The sequence below is a fragment of the Macaca thibetana genome, chromosome 20 (assembly GCF_024542745.1).
Source record: "Macaca thibetana thibetana isolate TM-01 chromosome 20, ASM2454274v1, whole genome shotgun sequence".
Taxonomy (NCBI): domain Eukaryota; kingdom Metazoa; phylum Chordata; class Mammalia; order Primates; family Cercopithecidae; genus Macaca; species Macaca thibetana.
The window spans coordinates 53,775,362-53,793,269 of NC_065597.1; the positions used below are offsets into that span (position 1 = coordinate 53,775,362).

Genomic DNA, 17,908 nt, shown 5'->3' on the forward strand with positions numbered 1-17,908 from the left:
TAATACCACAGACTGGGTAGCCTGTAAGCAACAAAGTTTATTTCTTAGCATTCTGTAGGCTGGGAAGTCCAAGATCAAGGTGCTAGCAGATTCAGTGTCTGGTGAGAGCCTATTTCCTGGTTCATAGATGGTACCTTTTCACTGTGTACTCACATGGTAGAAGGCAGCTGTCTGGGGCCTCTTTTACAAAACCACCAATCACTTCTCAAAAGCCCCACCTCCTGATACCATCACATTGGTGATTAGGTTTCAACAGATTAATCTTGGGAGGACACAAGCATTCAGACCATAGCAAAACACTGCTATTTCTGGCCGGGTGCAGTGGTTCACGCCTGTATTCCCAGCACTTTGGGAGGCCAAGACAGGAAGATCACTTGAGGTCAGGAGTTCAAGACCAGCCTGGCTAACATGGTGAAACCCTGTCTCCACTAAAAATACAAAAATTAGCTGGGTGCAGTGGTGTGCGCCTGTAGTCCCAGCTACTGGGGAGACTGAGACAGGAGAGTCGCTTGAATCCAGGAGGTGGAGGTTGCGGTGAGCTGAGATCTCACCATTGCACTTCAGCCTGGGCGACAGAGCGGGACTTTGTCTCAAAAACAAAAACAAAAACAAAAACTGTTTCTAATTTCATGGGAACTAGAAGGGAAAACTAGTGACTGTTGTTCAGTGCACAAAATGCAATACGCGAAGCTTGCACTGTTTGAGAGCACAAGAGTGGAGAGGCAGGCACCTTAATTGGCAGTAGAGGGTTGGGGAGAGACTATCAAAGAAAACCTTAGGGAGTTTCCAAAGGTAAGTTAGGAGTTAGGTACACAGAGTCGGGTAGGAACCAGGGATAAAAAGTATTGTGCAGTTCATTCATATAATATTCTTTTGAGAGCTAGCCATGCCCCAGGCACCAGTGATACAGCAGTGAGTAATAATAATAGCTAATTTTTTTTTTTTTTTGAGAGTCTCGCTCTGTTGCCCAGGCTAGAGTGCAGTGGCATGATCTCAGCTCACTGCAACCTCTGCCTCCCAGGTTCAAGCGATCCTCTTGCCTTAGTGCCTTAGTAGCTGGGATTACAGGCACGTGCTACCATGCCCAACGGGGCTTCGCCATGTTGGCCAGACTGGTTGTGAACTCCTGACCTCAGGTGATCCACCTCCCTTGGCCTCCCAAAGTTCTGGGATTACAGGCATAAGCCACCAGGCCCGGCCACAATAATAGTTAATTATTTTTATTTATTTATTTTTGAGACAGGGTCTCGCTTTATTGCCCAGGTTGGAGTGCAGTGGCACAGTCTTGGCTCACTGCAACCTCCGCCTCCCAGGTTCAAGCAATTCTTGTGCTTCAGCCTCCCAAGTAGCTGGGATTACAGGCTCATGCCACCACGCCTGGTAATTTTGTATTTTTAGTAGAGACCAGGTTTCTCCATGTTGGCCAGGCTGGTCTCAAACTCCCAACCTCAGGTGATCCACCCGCTTCGGCCTCCCAAATTGCTGGGATTATAGGCGTGAGCCACTGCACCCGGCTAATTATAGCTAATTTTTATTGAGCACCTCCTGTGTGCCAGGCACTGTGCTAAGCCTTTTATAGGAACTATTTCATTTAACCTCACCACAGTCCTGTGAAGTTTTGCTCTTAAAATCATCCCTATTGTACTGATAAAGTTAAATAATTTGCCCAAGGTTACACAGCTCTTACTTTGTAGAGTTAGAATTTAAACCCAGGTAGCTGACTGCAGAGCCCTTGTCTAAGTTAAAAAGGCAACCAGGTAGGTTTCTGCTTCATAGATGGCATCTTTTATGGGGGAAATACCCACTGAATGTGGAAACAGGATAATCTCAAATAGTGAAAAATGCAATGAAGATAAAAACATATATGTCATAAAGATGGAACAGACTCCAGTATGCGTGTGCACTGCCTCAGATAGAGGATTAGGCATGACCTTTCTATGGACGTAACAGGCCTGAATGATGACAAGAACTCAGCCATGCTGAGAGCTGGGGCGAGAACCCGCCAGGGACAGAGAATGGCAAGAGCAATGACACTGAGTTGGGACTGAGTTTGGCCGGAGTGATGGAGAGTGGAAGGAAGGCCACTGTGAGCCTGCCTTCAAGTGGTACAAGATGCATCAGAGAGATTGGCAGGAACTGGACATGTGATTCTGTCCGAAACTGCAACACAATAGCCAACAGACCTCTAAGACTGCAAATGTAGGCATTCATAGTTACAGGGATTTTTGCTCCTGTTGCTGGTTGGGGGAACATGGTTTTGACCTTTTGTTTTTTTAATTGTTTTTTGGATATGTAATCTGAATTATATCTTCTTTGTGTGCTATCAGGTTCCTGGAAGGTGACGTGAAAGATCAATGTGCAGCAGCAATCTTGACTTCTGGAACAATTGCCATTTGGGACTTACTTCTCGGTCAGTGTACTGCCCTCCTCCCACCTATCTCTGACCAACATTGGTCTTTTGTGAAGTGGTCAGGTACAGACTCTCATTTGCTGGCTGGACAAAAAGATGGAAATATATTTGTATACCACTACTCGTAAGTTAGGGTAAAGCGAAAACACAATTTTCTGGGTATATGGGGCCTCTTAGTATTTTTTGGAGTTTTAAATATAAAGGAGAATATCTGAATGACATTTAAAATAATTACTTGTATATGTCCAGACAGACTTATTTTTTATTCTGATGATGGTGGCACCACTGATCTTGGATGTACATTTATGTTTACTTTGAGAAAAAGGGTTTTAGGTTGATTTTTATAATTCCCCACATTTGTACATGTGCTTTTAAAGGTGTACATAAAGCTTCAAATGGCAATAAATATTTATTTTTATACATTCTGCTTGGCATATTATTGTTTCCCATTCTTTCAAGATCACTTGCAGAAGCAAGAACTAATCATTATACAACTAGGATATTTAATCAATAGTGTTTGCCTAGTAAGTGTAAATTTCAGTCCAGTTAACTTACTACACTAATACGCAATATACTTTTTGTGCTATTTGTAATACTTTATTTTTACATACATACTAAAATAATATGAAACCTATTAAGATATCCAAATTTAGGAATACTCTTATTCTTTTTCATTCTCATGCATCCTTCATGCCAGTGCTGCATTATAACTAGAGTCACCTTTTTTTGAGATGGAGCCTCACTCTGTCACCTAGGCTGGAGTGCAGTGGCATGATCTCGGCTCACTGCAACCTCTGCCCCTTCAAGCGATTCCCCTGCCTCAGCCTCTCAAGTAACTGGGATTACAAGCATCCACCACCACACCCAGCTAATTTTTGTATTTTTAGTAGAGACGGGGGTCTCACCATGTTGGTTAGGCAGGCCTTGAACTCCTGACCTCAAGTGATCCACCTGCCTCAGCCTCCCAAAGTGCTGGGATTACAGGCATGAACCACCACCACTTTTTTTGTTTGTTTGTTTTCAGAATGGAGTCTCCCTCTGTCACCCAGGCTGGAGTGCAGTGGGGTGATCTCAGCTCACTGCAACCTCTGCCTCCCGGGTTCAAGCAATGCTCATGCCTCAGCCTCCCGAGTAGCTGGGATTACAGGCGTGCTCCACCATACTCGGCTAATTTTTGTATTTTTTGTAGAGACAGGGTTTCACCATGTTGACCGGGGGTTCTGGAACTCCCGACCTCAGGTGATCTGCCTATGTCAGCCTCCCAAAGTACTGGGATTACAGGCATGAGCCACCGTGCCCAGCCGAAGAAGTTTATATTTTTTAAAGACACATTTTTGGGCCGGGTGCGGTGGATCATGCCTGTAATCCCAGCACTTTGGGAGGCCAAGGTGGGCAGATCACTAGGTAAGGAGATTGAGACCATCCTGGCTAACACAGTGAAACCCTGTCTCTACAAAAAATACAAAAAATTAGCCAGGCGTGGTGGCACACTCCTGTAGTCCCAGCTACTTGGGAGGCTGAGGCAGGAGAATCGCTTGGACCCGGGAGGTGTAGGTGCAGTGAGCTGAGATCACACCACTGCACTCCAGCCTGAAGGACAGAGCAAGACTCTGTCTCAAAAAAAAAAAAAGACACATTTTTGGCCGGGCGCAGTGCTGTAATCCCAGCACTTTGGGAGGCTGAGGTGGGTGGATCATAAGAGGTGTGTGGTTCACACACACAAAAAAAGACACATTTTTATGATACTATAGTTTTTGCTCATTTTTTAAAAAAATTTTTTATTATCAAAGGATGTCTATTATATTTTCTCTGAGACGGTCTCACTCTGTTGCCCAGGCTGGAGTGCAGTGGTGAGATCACAGCTCACTGCAGTCTTGACGTCCCCATGCTCAGGTGATCCTCCCACCTCAGCCTCCCCAGTAGCTGGGACTAAGGTATGGGCTACCATATCCAGCTAACTAAAAAAAATTTTTTTGTGTGAGACAGTCTCACTATGTGTCTCACTATGTTGCCCAGGCTGGTCTCGAACTCCTGGGCTCAAGCTATCTACCCACTGTGGCATCCCCTCCCAACATGCTAAGATTACAGGTGTGAGCCTCCACACCCAGCCTCTTTTACAAATTCTATACCCACAATTTTTAAACTCACATTATTTGCTAGTGCATCATAGATACTAGAGAACTTTTTGTAAAGATTTAATTTACTCACGAACCTTGAGAAACCTGTATTATCTTGATAATAACAAGAGTTAACAAAACTAAGGTACAAAATAATTCTAGTCAGTAATGGTTGCACAAACTCTGAGCATCTACTTGACACAGTAGGTCTGTAAATGATTGCTGTGAGACCTCTGCGCTAGTAGGAGAGACTGTCACATAAAGCAGTCAGTACCGTATTTTTAATTTAAGGGGTATGTTTCAGACCCGGCACAGTGGCACACCCCTGTAATCCTAGCACTATTGGAGGCCGAGGTGGGCAGGTAATTGGAAGTTAGGAGTTTTAGACCGGCCTGGCCAACATGGTGAAAAATCTAAAAAGTAGCTGGGCGTGGTAGCACACACCTGTAATCCCAGCTACTCGAGAGGCTGAGGCAGGAGAATCGCTTGAACTTGGGAGGCAGACATTTATTGCAGTGAGCAGAGATTGTACCACTGCACTCCAGCCTCCAGCCTGGGCAACAGAGTGAGACTCTGTCTCAACGTAAAAAAAAAGGAAGCTAAAAAAAGAAAAATTTTAAGGGATATGTTCCAGGTGCTATTATGGAAGCTCAAAGGCCGAGCAGCTGGGACAACTCAGGAGTCCCAGAAAAGCTTCATGGAAGGTGGAAATTTAACTGAGCCTTGCAGGATAAATAGATCAAAGCAGAAGCAAAGGATATTCTGGGCAGAAAGGACAGCCTGGATGAAATGGTGAAACCCAGTCTCTACTAAAAATACAAAAATTAGCCGGGTGTGGTGGAGGGCGCCTATAGTCTCAGCTACTCGGGAGGTTGAGGCAGAGAATCGCTTGAACCCAGGAGGCAGAGGTTGCAGTGAGCCAAGATCGTGCCATTGCACTCCAGCCTGGGCGACAGAGCGAGACTCTGTCTCAAACAGCGACAAAAAGAGAAAGTGTAGATGATTCCTTCAAGCAGCTTGTCTATGAAAGGAAGGAGGAATGGTATTAGAGATCTATAAAAGGGTCAGTGGAGGGTCCTCTGACTTTGTTTTTAGGCTAAGAGAAACTCTGATGTGTTTATGGGCTCAGGAGAAAGAGCCAGAAGAGAGACCTTTGAGATGTAGGGAAGAAGAGCTAACTGGTGGCCCAAGATCCCATTGAGAACAGGAGGGGATGAAACTGCCATGCACATGGGCGGGCAGAGGGAGGGAGAGATCATGGTGGGTTGGTGGGATAGTTTGTGCTGGGAAACTGACAGCTTTTATGCTTATCCATCCTTTGATGGGAATGCCACTGAAAAGCAGTGGTGTTGTCTTTTAACTCTTCCCCATCTGCTAAGGACGTGATCTTAATCTTAATATTGGGACTTTTTACCCTATAGGCCATGTAGGCTGATATTTTGTCTTTATTTGTTTGCTAAAGGGAAAAGCAGCTCTCCCAAATTATTTAAATAAGAGATGATTTGTTATGTTTGACCAAAAGGATTAAATGTAACATTGATGCCAGGCTCAGTGGCTCACGCCTGTAATCCCAGCACTTTGGGAGGCCGAGACAGGCAGATCACGAGGTCAGGAGTTTGAGACCATCCTGGCTAACACGGTGAAACCCCACCTCAATAAATACATATATACATACATGTAACACTGAAATACTAGATAGGTCATGGGAAGAGATGGCCCCAAGTGTGAACTTAGTAGGCTATTAGGTTCTTCCTAAGATTAGAGCTACATTTTTTGGGAGACAGAGTCTCACTCTGTTGCCCAGGCTGGAGTGCAGTGGTACAATCATAGCTCACTGCAGCCTTGACCTCCTATGCTCAATTGGTCCTCCTACCTCAGCTTTCCCGAGCAGCTGGGACCACAGACATGCACCACCACGCCTGGCTAATTTTTTAAGTTTTTTGTGGAGACAGGGTCTCCCTATGTTGCCTAGGTTGGTCTCAAACTCCTGGGCTCAAGTGATCCACCTCCCTTGGCCTCCCAAAGTGCTGGGATTACAGAGGTGAGTCACTGAACCAGGCTTGCATGTCTGGCTTGCTCACTGTTGCAGCCTCAACAATGAGTACTTAACAGATATTCAATTTTCTTTTTTTTTTTTTTGAGATGGAGTTTCACTCTTGTTGCCCAGGCTAGAGTACAATGGCACAATCTCAGTTCTCTGCAACCTCCGCCTCCTGGGTACAAGCGATTCTCCTGTCTCAGCCTCCTGCCTCCTGAGTAGCTGGGATTACAGGCACCTGCCACCACACCCGGCTAATTTTTGTATTTTTAGTGGAGACGGGGTTTCACCATGTTGTCCAGGATGGTCTTGAACTCCTGACCTCAGGTGATCCACCTGCCTCAGCCTCCCAAAGTGCTGGGATTACAGGTGTGAGCCACCACACCTGGCAGCATACCATTACATTTTATTTTACTTGGATTTAACAAAAATAAAAAGAAATTGAGGTAAAACTGATGGCATTATTGGATCGTTCATTCAGGCAGATTTCAGAATTTGGAGTCACTATCCCGTGTGTTTCAATTTCAGTCAATATCCTTTGACTACATGCTTAGAAATAGGAATTCGCCTAAACTCCTCCCTCGCTTACCTATTTTTGTTAGCTATTGTAAGGAACATGGCTGTGCTTTGGTCAAGGATAGGCCAAGGTAAGATGTTTACATCCTGCGTGACTCAGCAAGTTTAGACACAGGCGTATAACTCCACTTGTTATCACAGCCATGTAGCCATAACATGGGAAGGCCATCACTTGGCTCTAAGCCACTATTTTCTGTAAAAGGTATAATTGCCTTGCTAATACTGTACAGGCCTTCGTGCCCAGAGAAAGAGTGAGAGAGCCAGAGCTGTCCGTCTTTGCAGACAGACGTGGGGGAGCCAGAACACAGCTGAGAGAAAGAGTTCAGCTGCTGACCCTGAAAGCAAGGGAGAGCAGCCTCGCAGCTGTGTGTTGGAGCCCCGGGACTAAACAGCCGAGACAAGGTGGACAGTGTGAGAGAACTAGTGTAAGTAAGCTGCTGATGAGAGCTGCTGCTGAATAAAATCATCTTTCACCTGCCTACCGTCCCCTGAGTGTTCTTTTGCTATTTGCTCATCCACCCACTCACCTCAGAGCTCCATATGGGCTGGAACCTGGCTGTGGGCATGACAGTTGGCATAGTCGTGGACCTGACAGCTATATTATACACTGTCAAGTTTTAAAACATGTATTGTTTTAATCGTAATTCTCACATTTATTAGTCTTAGTATTTTTTCACATTATTTTTCATATATATATATAACCTATTCAATAAATGTTAATACTTGTGGAAGAATCGTGGAATCAAAACTTTGTCCTTTTTTTCTTTTAATCTTTTTTTGTAACAGAGACGGAGTCTTGCCATGTTGGCCAGGTTAGTCTTGAACTCCTGAGCTCAAGCAGTCCTGCCACCTTGACCTCCCAAAGTGCTAGGATTAAAGGTGTGAGCCACCGCGCCCGGCCCCAAACGTTTAAATAGATATATTTCAGAACTTTCAGATAAAAAATGAAAGTAGGTTTGTCCTGTCGTGTCGCTTAGGGAAAGACTGCAACGTCTGCACAGTTCAGTCGTGGCACCAAGCAACTGTTCGTCCCGAACCTGGATGGGCTCCGAGGGCGCAGTGCCTCCTGGAGCCGCCAGGGGCCGCCACCGCCGGCGGTGCCCGACAGCGCTGCTCTGTGCGTCGCCTGCGCGCTGCCGGAGATGAACCCTGGGCCGGTGGCGGCGGCGCAGTGTATCCTGGGTCGGCGTAGCTATGGCGTCTCGTGTCCTTTCATCCTATGTCCGCCGCCTGCCCGCGGCCTTTGCGCCGCTGCCCCGGGTCCCGATGCTGGCCGTGGCCCGGCCTCTCAGCACCGGTCTGTGCTCCGTGGGGACCCAGACGAGGCTCGGGCCTTTGCAGCCGGCCTTAAAGCTCGCGCAGGTGACTCGCGGTGACTTTTCTGGGGCTTGGCAGGGGTCAGGAATTGGGCCCGGTGGGGGTGGGGGCCGGGCACCCCAGCCGCGCCAGCTGCCCGCAGGGGTGACCCGGGGGGCAGCCGGCTCGCTCCGCAGCCCCGCTGCCTAAAGGTGTTTAGTTGACCCCTGCCGGGAGGCCAGGTGACCTCGTAATAACTAGCAAGAGCACTGACTAGAGTCCAGCTCCGCTGGACTGCCGCTTACCGAAACTTTGGACAAGTCTTCTAGCCTTGCTCACACTCACCTGCAAAATTGGGATCCTGGCCTCTACCTTGCGGAGTAGCAATAAGGATTAGATGAGTTAATGCGGATAGAGCATCTCGTACCGTCTCAAAATAGTGGTCACCGTATTGTAGTGAAAGCAGCATGCAAAGAGGTAGCCACACTGGCCTACAGCCTTCTACAGAGCGGTTCTCTCTGCAGTTCTGTCCTTTTCCCTGCTGCACCTTCTGCCTGTGTCCAGGACTCCTGGAAGTAATTCTAGGAAACAAGTGCAGGTGACCTTTGAACAATAAGGATTTGAATTGTGTTGGTCCACTTAAATGCGGATCTTTTTCAACCAAACGCGGCCAGTATTTACGGGATGTGCCGCCCTGCGTATAAGGAGGGCAGGCTCTTCCTATAAGGGGATTCTGCAAGGCTGACGGCGGGACAGGAGTGTGCGCGGATTTGGGTATAGTCAGGGGTCCTGGAACCAATCTCCTGCGCGAATACCAAAGAACGACTGTGCCTGTAGTATATAGCTTGAGCTGATGAAATCTGCGTGAGGCTGAAACGCCAGGAGGCAGTGATTTTCAAACCTAGCTCCATATTCAAATTACGTGGGTAACTTGAAAAAACAGAAAAGCTTTGCCCCCTCCCCCTTCCTGCTGATTTATTCCTCTGGGATGATGCCCTGCCATGGTGGTGGTGGTGTTATTGTTGTTGTTTTTGAGACAGAGTCTCGCTCTGTAGCCCAAGCTGGAGTGCAGTGGCGTGATCTCGGCTCACTGCAACCTTCGGCTCACTGCAACCTCCGGTTCACGGCAACCTCCGCCTATCAGGTTCAAGCGATTCTCCTCCCTCAGCCTCCCGAGTATTTGGGACTACAGGCGCCCACCACCATGCCTGGCTAATTTTTGTATTTTTAGTAGAGACGGGGTTTCATCATATTGGCCAGGCTGGTCTCCAACTCCTGACCTCGCAGTCCACCAGCCTTGGCCTCCCAAAGTGCTGCGATTACAGGCGTGAACCACCGCGCCCGGCCTGTTGTTGTTTTTCTAGGCTCTCCAGATGACTCTGAAGTGCAATTGAGAATAAAAATAACCTTCTTAAGGTAGGATAGACTCTCAAGGTCAAGTTATGAAACCCCTTTTCAAAGTCATAGACTTCAGGTAATAGGGTTTCAACCTTGACTGCATGTTAGTGTGAAAAATAAGTGTGTCTGGCCAGGCGCGGTGGCTCATGCCTGTAATCCCAGCACTTTGGGAGGCTGAGGTGGGCGGATCGCTTGAGCCCAGGAGTTTGAGACCTTCCTAGGCAACATGGTGGAACCCTGTCTCTACAAAAAAATACATAAATTAAGCCACCGCGGTGGCTCACGCCTGTAAACCCAGCACTTTGGGATGCCGAGGTGGGCGGATCACGAGGTCAGGCGATGGAGACCATTCTGGCTAACACGGTGAAACCCCTTCTCTACTAAAAATAAAAAAAAATAGCCGGGCGTGGTGGCACGCGCCTGTAGTCCCAGCTACTCAGGAGGCTGAGGCAGGAGAATCGCTTGAACCCGGGAGGCGGAGGTTGCAGTGAGCCGAGATCACCAGTGAGCCAAGATGCCAAGTCTGGCATCCTCCTTCCTGGCCACTCAAGGACTGAGTGACAACCTTTGTTATTGCATCAGCCTACAGATACTTCTGTCGTGGTGCTTGCCATATTTTTATTTCAGCTAAAATGATCTGTGGATTGGTCTTTTCCATTAGAGTGGAAGCTTCTCTGGGGGGAAGGTTGTGTCATATTCATCTTTGCATTTCCAGCCCATTGCACAGTTCTTGGCACACAGGTTAAGTTCCCAGGCTTCTGAGACAGTCATGTAAATAGATAAAGGCAAGACATTGTGAGAACAGGTGTGTGTAGTGCAGAAGCAAAAAGAGGTACTTGACCAACCTCTCAGCAAACATGATCTTGAAGGCCTGTGCAGAGACCAGGAAGAGCCCTCGTGGTTGACTCTTAGGGTGTCTGGAAGGGAACATCGTTGGGGGGAAGAGAGTGAGCATATCATGAAGGGAGCTGTGTGCTGCAGTGAGGAATTGTGGATGTTCTCTGCCAAGGTCATAGGGAGTGAACATGAAGCAGGGCTTATTGAAGGAATAAGCCCCAGGTGGCGGAGAAGGAACAGACGTCTCTAAGCAGGAGTTTTGGAGACAGGTCAGGAGTTCATTTCCAAACTGTAGAGTTTGAGAGGTCTGGGCTGCCTATGTAGAGTGGACCAGTCGGCAGTTTGTAGAGACAGCCTTTAAAGCCCTCTCCTTAGCCTCCTCTGAGTTTGCCTCAGGCAAAAGTGGGCCCCAGTGGAGTACCTGGATTCTGATGGAACCTCATGCATTTGAATTACTAGTCCAGAGGGCCGTCACTGTTTACCTGCAAACAGTACCTTCTCTGATGTCTGGGAGAGGTGGTTTATTGCCCATATAATTGTTAAGTGTAGATCTTGAGGAAGAAAAATTAACACCAGAAACCTCACATGTTGGCTGTTGGGGAGGTGCTTGTCCATTTTGTATCCCTTTTATTTTTTCCCAGTCAACAGAGATCCAGCTAGAAGGAGCAACAAGACCTTCCAAGAGGCCATGCTGGAAGAACATGGGGTGAGGGGGATACCTAACCTCCCCCTGCCTCAGTTTCTCATCTGTAAAAAGGAGGGTGATAGTATCATGAATCTCACCAGATTACTGGAGAGCTGAAGGAAGATGATGTGTGTAAAGTGCTTAGGGCAATATCATAGCCTGACTTGATAAGAAATCAATGGAGGCCAGGCGTGGTAGTTTATGCCTGTAATCCCAGCACTTTCAGAGACTGAGGTGAGTGGATCACTTGAGACCAGGAGTTCAGGACCAGCCTGGCCAACATAGTGAAACCTCATCTCCACTAAAAATACAGAAATTAGCCAGGCATGGTGGAGCATGCCTGTAATCCCAGCTACTTGGGAGGCAGAGGCATAAGAATCACTTGAACCCAGAAGGCAGAGGTTGTAGTGAGCCGAGGTCACAACACTGCGCTCCAGCCTGGGCAACACAGTGAGACTCTGTCTGAAAAAAAAGAAAAAGAAATCAATAGAGACCAGAGGCAGAAGCATGAGAGGGGAGTAGGATCAAGTATTTTGGGGCTACGCTACAGCCAAGGTATCAAACTAGCTGCTGCTGGTCATTGGTCTCAGGATCCTACTAAATAACCCAAAATAGCACTTATTGTGTAAGTGCCAGCCAATGTCCAAGCCCTTTACTTCATCTCTTCACAACAGTCCTGTGAGCATGGTACTGTTGTTTATCCCCATTTTACAGATGAGGAAACTGAGGTGTACAAGGTTAAGTAACCCACCCAAGGCCAAACAACTAGTGAGAGCCAGCACCATGGTGCAGGCATAGGCGGTCTAGTTTCAGAGTCTGAGCTCTTGCCCACCAACTTACTGCCTCATGCTGACCCTGATGCAGCACCCACTCTAGATGGCATGTGGCCTCCAGTCAGAGACTCATTTAATTTAATCACACGGTGCCCACCTGGCCCCTGTAGGTACTTGCCTGAGCTGCTGAGGACAATGCTGACAACCTAGTTGACCTCATAGGTAGCTATGTACGAACATAGAATATATCCTCACCAGTCTCCCTGGGTCCAAGGTCTTGCTTTGTTGCCCAGGTTGGTCTGGAACTCCTGGGCTCAAGCGATCCTTCCACTTTGGCCTCCCAAAGTGTTGGGATTACAGGCGTGAGCCACCACACCTGGCCTCATACCATTTCTTGATAAGCACACAGCCTCTGTTGGATCCCTCCACCTGAAACTTCTTTTCTGCCATTGCCATATTACCTCATTTCTCCCCCTTTCTCTTTATTCCTTCTCCATTTTATTTATGACTTGGAAACCTATTTGAGTCATTGTTAAGTAGGCCGGTGATGTGCCTGTATCAAAGGTCTCCTTAACCCATAATAGGAAATGATACCATGTATAATAGGAAAGGAGACCAGACATTTAGACAAAGAAAAGTGCTCTAAAACTCTTGAAAGTACTCAGAAAAGCTCGGTTAGAGTATCTATCATACTCTCCAACTCACCTCTTTAGCTTGCTGATTAAACCTGATTTTTTTTTTTTTTTTTTTTTTTTTTTGAGAAGGAATCTCACTCTGTCGCCCATGCTGGAGTGTAATGGTGTGATCTTGGCTCACTGTGTCCCAGGTTCAAGCGATTCTCCTGCTTCAGCCTCCTGAGTAGATGGGATTACAGGCACATGCTACCACGCTCAGCTAATTTTTATATTTTTAGTAGAGATGGGGTTTTACCACGTTGGTCGGGCTGGTCTCGAACTCCTGACCTCATGATCTACCTGCCTCAGCTTCCCAAAGTGTTGGGATTACAGGTGTGAGCCACTGTGCCCGGCGTAAACCTGATTTTAATAACTGACTTCTTTTTCTTTTATTTTCTTTCTTTTTTTTTTTTTTGAGAGAGAGAGTCTCAGCTCTGTGGCCCAAGGTGGAGTGCAGTGGCATGATCTCAGCTCACTGCAACCTCTCTCCTGGGTTCAAGCAATTCTCATGCCTCAGCCACCTGAATAGCTGGGATTACAGGCACACACCACCATGCCCAGCTAATTTTTGTATTTTTAGTAGAGACGAGGCTTCACCATGTTGGCCAGGCTGGTCTCGAACTCCTGGCCTCAAGTGATTGGCCCACCTCGGCCTCGCAAAGTACTGGGATTACAGGTGTGAGACACCACACATGGCCCAATACCTGTTCTTTATGCAAGATGAATGTTTCTTATACAGAGGTTATACTGGTTTGGTTCCCTGGGCAGTATTTATTATGATTTTTCATGGACCTTTGTGAGTTTCAGGGACCTGAGCCCTAACAAGCAGCCCCACTTTCTATAGGGAAATGCCTTAAGAACTCCAAGCCTCGGACTTAAAATCAACTTCAGGAGGTAAACAAACCAACTTAGATTAGGGATTCCTTTTTTTTTTTTTTTTTTTGAGACAGAGTCTTGCTCTGTCGCCCAGGCTGGAATGCAGTGGCATGGTCTCGGCTCACTGCAACCTCTGCCTCCCACGTTCAAGCGATTCTCCTGCCTCAGTCTCCTGAGTAACTGGGATTACAGGCGCCCACCACCATGCTTGGCTAATTTTTGTATTTTTAGTAGAGATAGGGTTTCACCATGTTGGCCAGCTTGGTCTCGAACTCCTGACCTCAGGTGATCTGCCCACCTTGGCATCCCAAAGTGCTGGGATTATAGGCGTGAGCCACCATGACCAGCCAGATTAGGGATTTCTGTAGTGAGCAAAACTGCCATATACCCTGTTTTGTTTTCTCTGGTTCTGTGTTGTACCTTCCACAGCATTAAACCCCCTGACCTGTAATTGCAGCTCATTCCACATTTGTTGAATGAAATCTGGTCAGTGCCCTAAAATACCTAAACATCGAGCCGACTAATAGCAGAGATACGTGAGAGAGTGCTCTAACACGGCGGAGGCCAGAAGGGCTCATGGTTTGGCTGGTGGCCATGAGGCAAGCCTTGCTGGAAGGGAAACAGATTGGAATATAATGACTGTAAGCTCCCTCATCCTCTCTTTGGGTGGGTGGCCAGCTTCCTTTGTCCTGGCTGAGGTCAGGGAGATACCTGCTGGAACCAAACTAGACCCTTCTGGTGTATGGTCCTCAGTTTGAATTGCCTTTGGGTTTACCATGACAGCTCTTTCCTGGTGGATTTTTTGACTTGGGTCTGCCTATTAAAGGTGGCAGCACCCTATAGAGGCCTCGGGATGCTGAAGATGCCATGAGAAGACATAGGCATTCTGCAGACGCTAGACAATTTTAGTGGCAGTTAGTGTCGCAGAGCAGGATGAACGTCCAGAGCCTGAGGGTTGAACCCAGGAGGCGGAGGAGCCGGTCCTGGCTCCCAGGAAGGAGGCCTGAGATGCTGCGGAACTGTTGGGGCTTCTGTGATTACCCAGTCCTGCAACTTGGTGTGTCCTAACGGCCACAATGAGAATCAGATGCCGTGCATTCTCTACAGCCCCAAAAGTTCTGTGAAAGTTACCTATAGGCTTGTGCATTGATTTAGAGGCATTTTCCGTTCAATGACAGTGTTTCCTTCCTGCCCTCGCTCTAGGTTCCTGGTAGAGTTACACAGTTGTGCCGCCAGTATAGCGACATGCCCCCTTTGACGTTAGAGGGCATCCGGGACCGTGTTCTTTACGTATTGAAACTCTATGACAAGATTGACCCAGAGAAGGTAACTGATGGTGGTTTGAATTTTTTTCTTTAAATATAGAGTATTTAAATTACATGGTACAAAATGCAAAGGGAAAGATACTCAGTAAAAATCTCCCTGGCTGCCAGCCACCTAGGCCCATTCTGGGAGACAGCCAGCACTACCAGTTTCATGTGTGTTTCCAAAGGTATTCAATGCATATGTTAAAGAAATATACGCATATGTGTGTATATTATGTGTATATTATATGTGTATCTCACCCTTTTTAAAAAACACAAGTGGCTGGGCACGGTGGCTCATGCCTGTAATCCCAGCACTTTGGGAGGCTGAGGCGGGCAGATCACCTGAGGTTGGGAGTTCGAGACCAGCCTGACCAACATGGAAAAACCTCATCTCTACTAAAAATACAAAATTAGCCAGGCATGGTGGTGTATACCTGTAATCCCAGCTACTCGGGAGGCTGGGGCAGGAGAATCACTTGAACCCGGGAGGTGGAGGTTGCAATGAGCCGAGATAGCGCCACTGCAGTCCAGCCTAGGCAACAAGAGTGAAACTCCATCTCAAAAATAATAACAATAAATAAAAACACAAGTGGGACTGGTCGTGGTGGCTCACGCCTGTAATCCCAGCACTTTGGGAGGCTGAGGCGAGTGGATCATGAGGTCAGGAATTCAAGACCAGCCTGGCCAAGATGGTGAAACCACATCTCTACTAAAAATACAAAAATTAGCCAGGCGTGGTGGCAGACACCTGTAATCCCAGCCACTTGGGAGGATGAGGCAGAGAATTGCTTGAACCCGGGAGGCAGAGGGTGCAGTGAGCCAAGATCACGCCACTGCACACTGCAGCCTGGGCGGCAGCGTGAGACTCTGTGTAACAACGAAAATAAATGGAATCTGTTGTGTAGGTAAGGCAGTTTGTCTTTGATATGCGTTTTTGAAGAATCATTCCTGGTGATCCTGAGGTCTAAATTAGAGTGATAGGGTGATAGTAAACACTTGTAATGTGAAGCTGCCTACAGTTTATAATCATAATGCCACTTAAGGTGTGGAGTCTAGGCCTTAGTTGTCAGTAAGGCAGCAAAAATACCCAAACTTCTTCAGATGTCATTCAGAGCAATGATCAGGGATCTCAGTAAAACACATAGATTGGGCCGGGTGCGGGAGCTCACGCCTGTAATCGCAGCACTTTGGGAGGCTGAGGTGGGTGGATCACCCGAGATCAGGAGTTCAAGACCAGCCTGGCCAACATGGCAAAAACCCTGTCTCTACTAAAAATACAAAAAAATTAGCTGGGCATCATGGTGGTGGGTGCCTGCAATCCCAGCTACTCAGGAGGCTGAGGCATGAGAATCGCTTGAACCCGGGAGGCCGAGTTTGTAGTGAGCCAAGATCGTGCCATTGCATTGCACTCCAGCCTGGGTGACAGAGCGAGACTCTCAAAAACAAAAAACAAACAAAAAAAATACAGAGTGAAATTCTTCATTAGCTATGTATATATTGTTCACTTTAAAATAAAGTAGAATAAGATAAAGCAAACCACGTACATACCAGCACAGGTTACATATAAAATGTCAGCCATGGCCTCTGTATGTTAAAAAGAATTCGATATAGTCACAAGGACAGAAAACCAAACACTTCATGTTCTCACTCTTAGGTGGGAACTGAACAATGAGATTGGTTGGACACAGGGCGGGGAGCATCACGCACCGGGGTGGGGAGCTGGGGGAGGGACAGCATTAGGAGAAATACATAATGTAAATGATGAGTTGATGGGTGCAGCAAGCCAACATGGCACATGTATACCTGTGTATCAAACCTGCACGTTGTGCACATGTACCCTAGAACTTAAAGTATAATAAAAAAACTCGATATAGTGATTAAGTAGCATTGTACCACCCTGTTATCTTGGCAAGCAAATGCTTTCATGGACTAAACTCTGTGTTTGGTGCTCCTTTCTTGCAGCTTTCAGTCGATTCTCATTTTATGAAAGACCTGGGCTTAGACAGTTTGGACCAAGTGGAGATTATCATGGCCATGGAAGACGAATTCGGTAAGGCTCAGTCTTGTATCTATATACTGTGATTTTTGATTAAGGTGGATTAAACTGAAAGAAATGGTGGGAGGCTGAATTGCAGTTAGAATGAAATATTAGTAGAAACAGTAGTATCCACTGCCCTACACACACCTTCCTGCCCACTTACCATCAGGGGAAGTAAGCTTTAGGGATGGCACATTTATTCAGAAGGCACCTTGCACAAGCCCAGCAGAGTGCCCAGTGTTGTGCCAAGAGCCGAATGACCAGAGATGGTTCCGGGGGACTGATTCTTCAGACGGAGTTCTAAGACAAAGGGCAAAAGCCTGCCCGGAACACATGCCGATGGCATGTTAGCCCCTCCTGAGCTCGGGTAACGTGAACCAGGTAGAAGAAATGTGTGCCAGGACAAGAGACGCACCCAGAGCCTCTGGCCTTGGTCTCCTATCCTGGCTCACGTGCACACTCCAAGTTTGGGACGGTGTGTAGTGCAAGTGAGACCTTTCTAAGGCTCCATGGCTGTTTCTGCGTGAGTTGGTTGAATAGGAAATCAAAGGACTTCTGTGCTATTCTGCAGAGCAGGGCCTAGTTAAAATTCCTCACAGATGATGCTGACTAGGATGGAATCCTTTGCCTAGTGCTTCACAGTACCAGGTCTGGAATTGAGCTTAGGTATGAGCCTGGACAAGTAACTACCTCTCAAAGCCTGTTTCCGCAGCTGTAAAGTGGGTGATAATAGTAGGAACCCCAGGATTGGGATTGCTGTGAGAATTAGAGATTATGTGTAAAATGCTCAGCACAGCGTTTGGCCCAAAGTAAGCTAACTATCCAAACCCAGCCATTTATAAAAACCCAACCATCATGAAAAAAAAAAAAGGCATGGGTGACG

At 47.1% G+C, this 17,908-nt stretch overlaps 4 protein-coding genes across 15 annotated transcripts in view; 3 read left to right on the forward strand and 1 right to left on the reverse strand.

Moving 5' to 3' along the window:
- The window catches only part of PALB2 (partner and localizer of BRCA2), a 38,281-nt gene extending 35,451 nt beyond the window's left edge, over positions 1 to 2,830 (forward strand). For both annotated transcript variants that reach the window (XM_050773822.1, XM_050773823.1), the window contains one exon: positions 2,328 to 2,830. In XM_050773822.1, coding sequence (XP_050629779.1) covers positions 2,328 to 2,538 — 211 coding nt within the window. In that variant the 3' untranslated portion in view covers positions 2,539 to 2,830. The remainder of the gene's footprint in view (positions 1 to 2,327) is intronic.
- NDUFAB1 (NADH:ubiquinone oxidoreductase subunit AB1) overlaps positions 1 to 17,908 on the forward strand; it is a 1,133,838-nt gene that overhangs the window by 1,113,712 nt on the left and 2,218 nt on the right. For 5 of the 11 annotated variants that reach the window (XM_050773852.1, XM_050773849.1, XM_050773851.1 and 2 more), the window contains exons 2-4: positions 8,312 to 8,503; positions 14,884 to 15,006; positions 16,950 to 17,037. In XM_050773852.1, coding sequence (XP_050629809.1) covers positions 8,336 to 8,503; positions 14,884 to 15,006; positions 16,950 to 17,037 — 379 coding nt within the window. In that variant the 5' untranslated portion in view covers positions 8,312 to 8,335. The remainder of the gene's footprint in view (positions 1 to 8,311; positions 8,504 to 14,883; positions 15,007 to 16,949; positions 17,038 to 17,908) is intronic. The other 6 variants (XM_050773855.1, XM_050773858.1, XM_050773857.1 and 3 more) reach the window with 2 other exon arrangements.
- The window catches only part of CHP2 (calcineurin like EF-hand protein 2), a 256,785-nt gene that overhangs the window by 154,863 nt on the left and 84,014 nt on the right, over positions 1 to 17,908 (reverse strand). The window lies entirely within an intron of this gene.
- The window catches only part of EARS2 (glutamyl-tRNA synthetase 2, mitochondrial), a 174,499-nt gene that overhangs the window by 95,164 nt on the left and 61,427 nt on the right, over positions 1 to 17,908 (forward strand). The gene's annotated exons all lie outside the window — the stretch shown is intronic.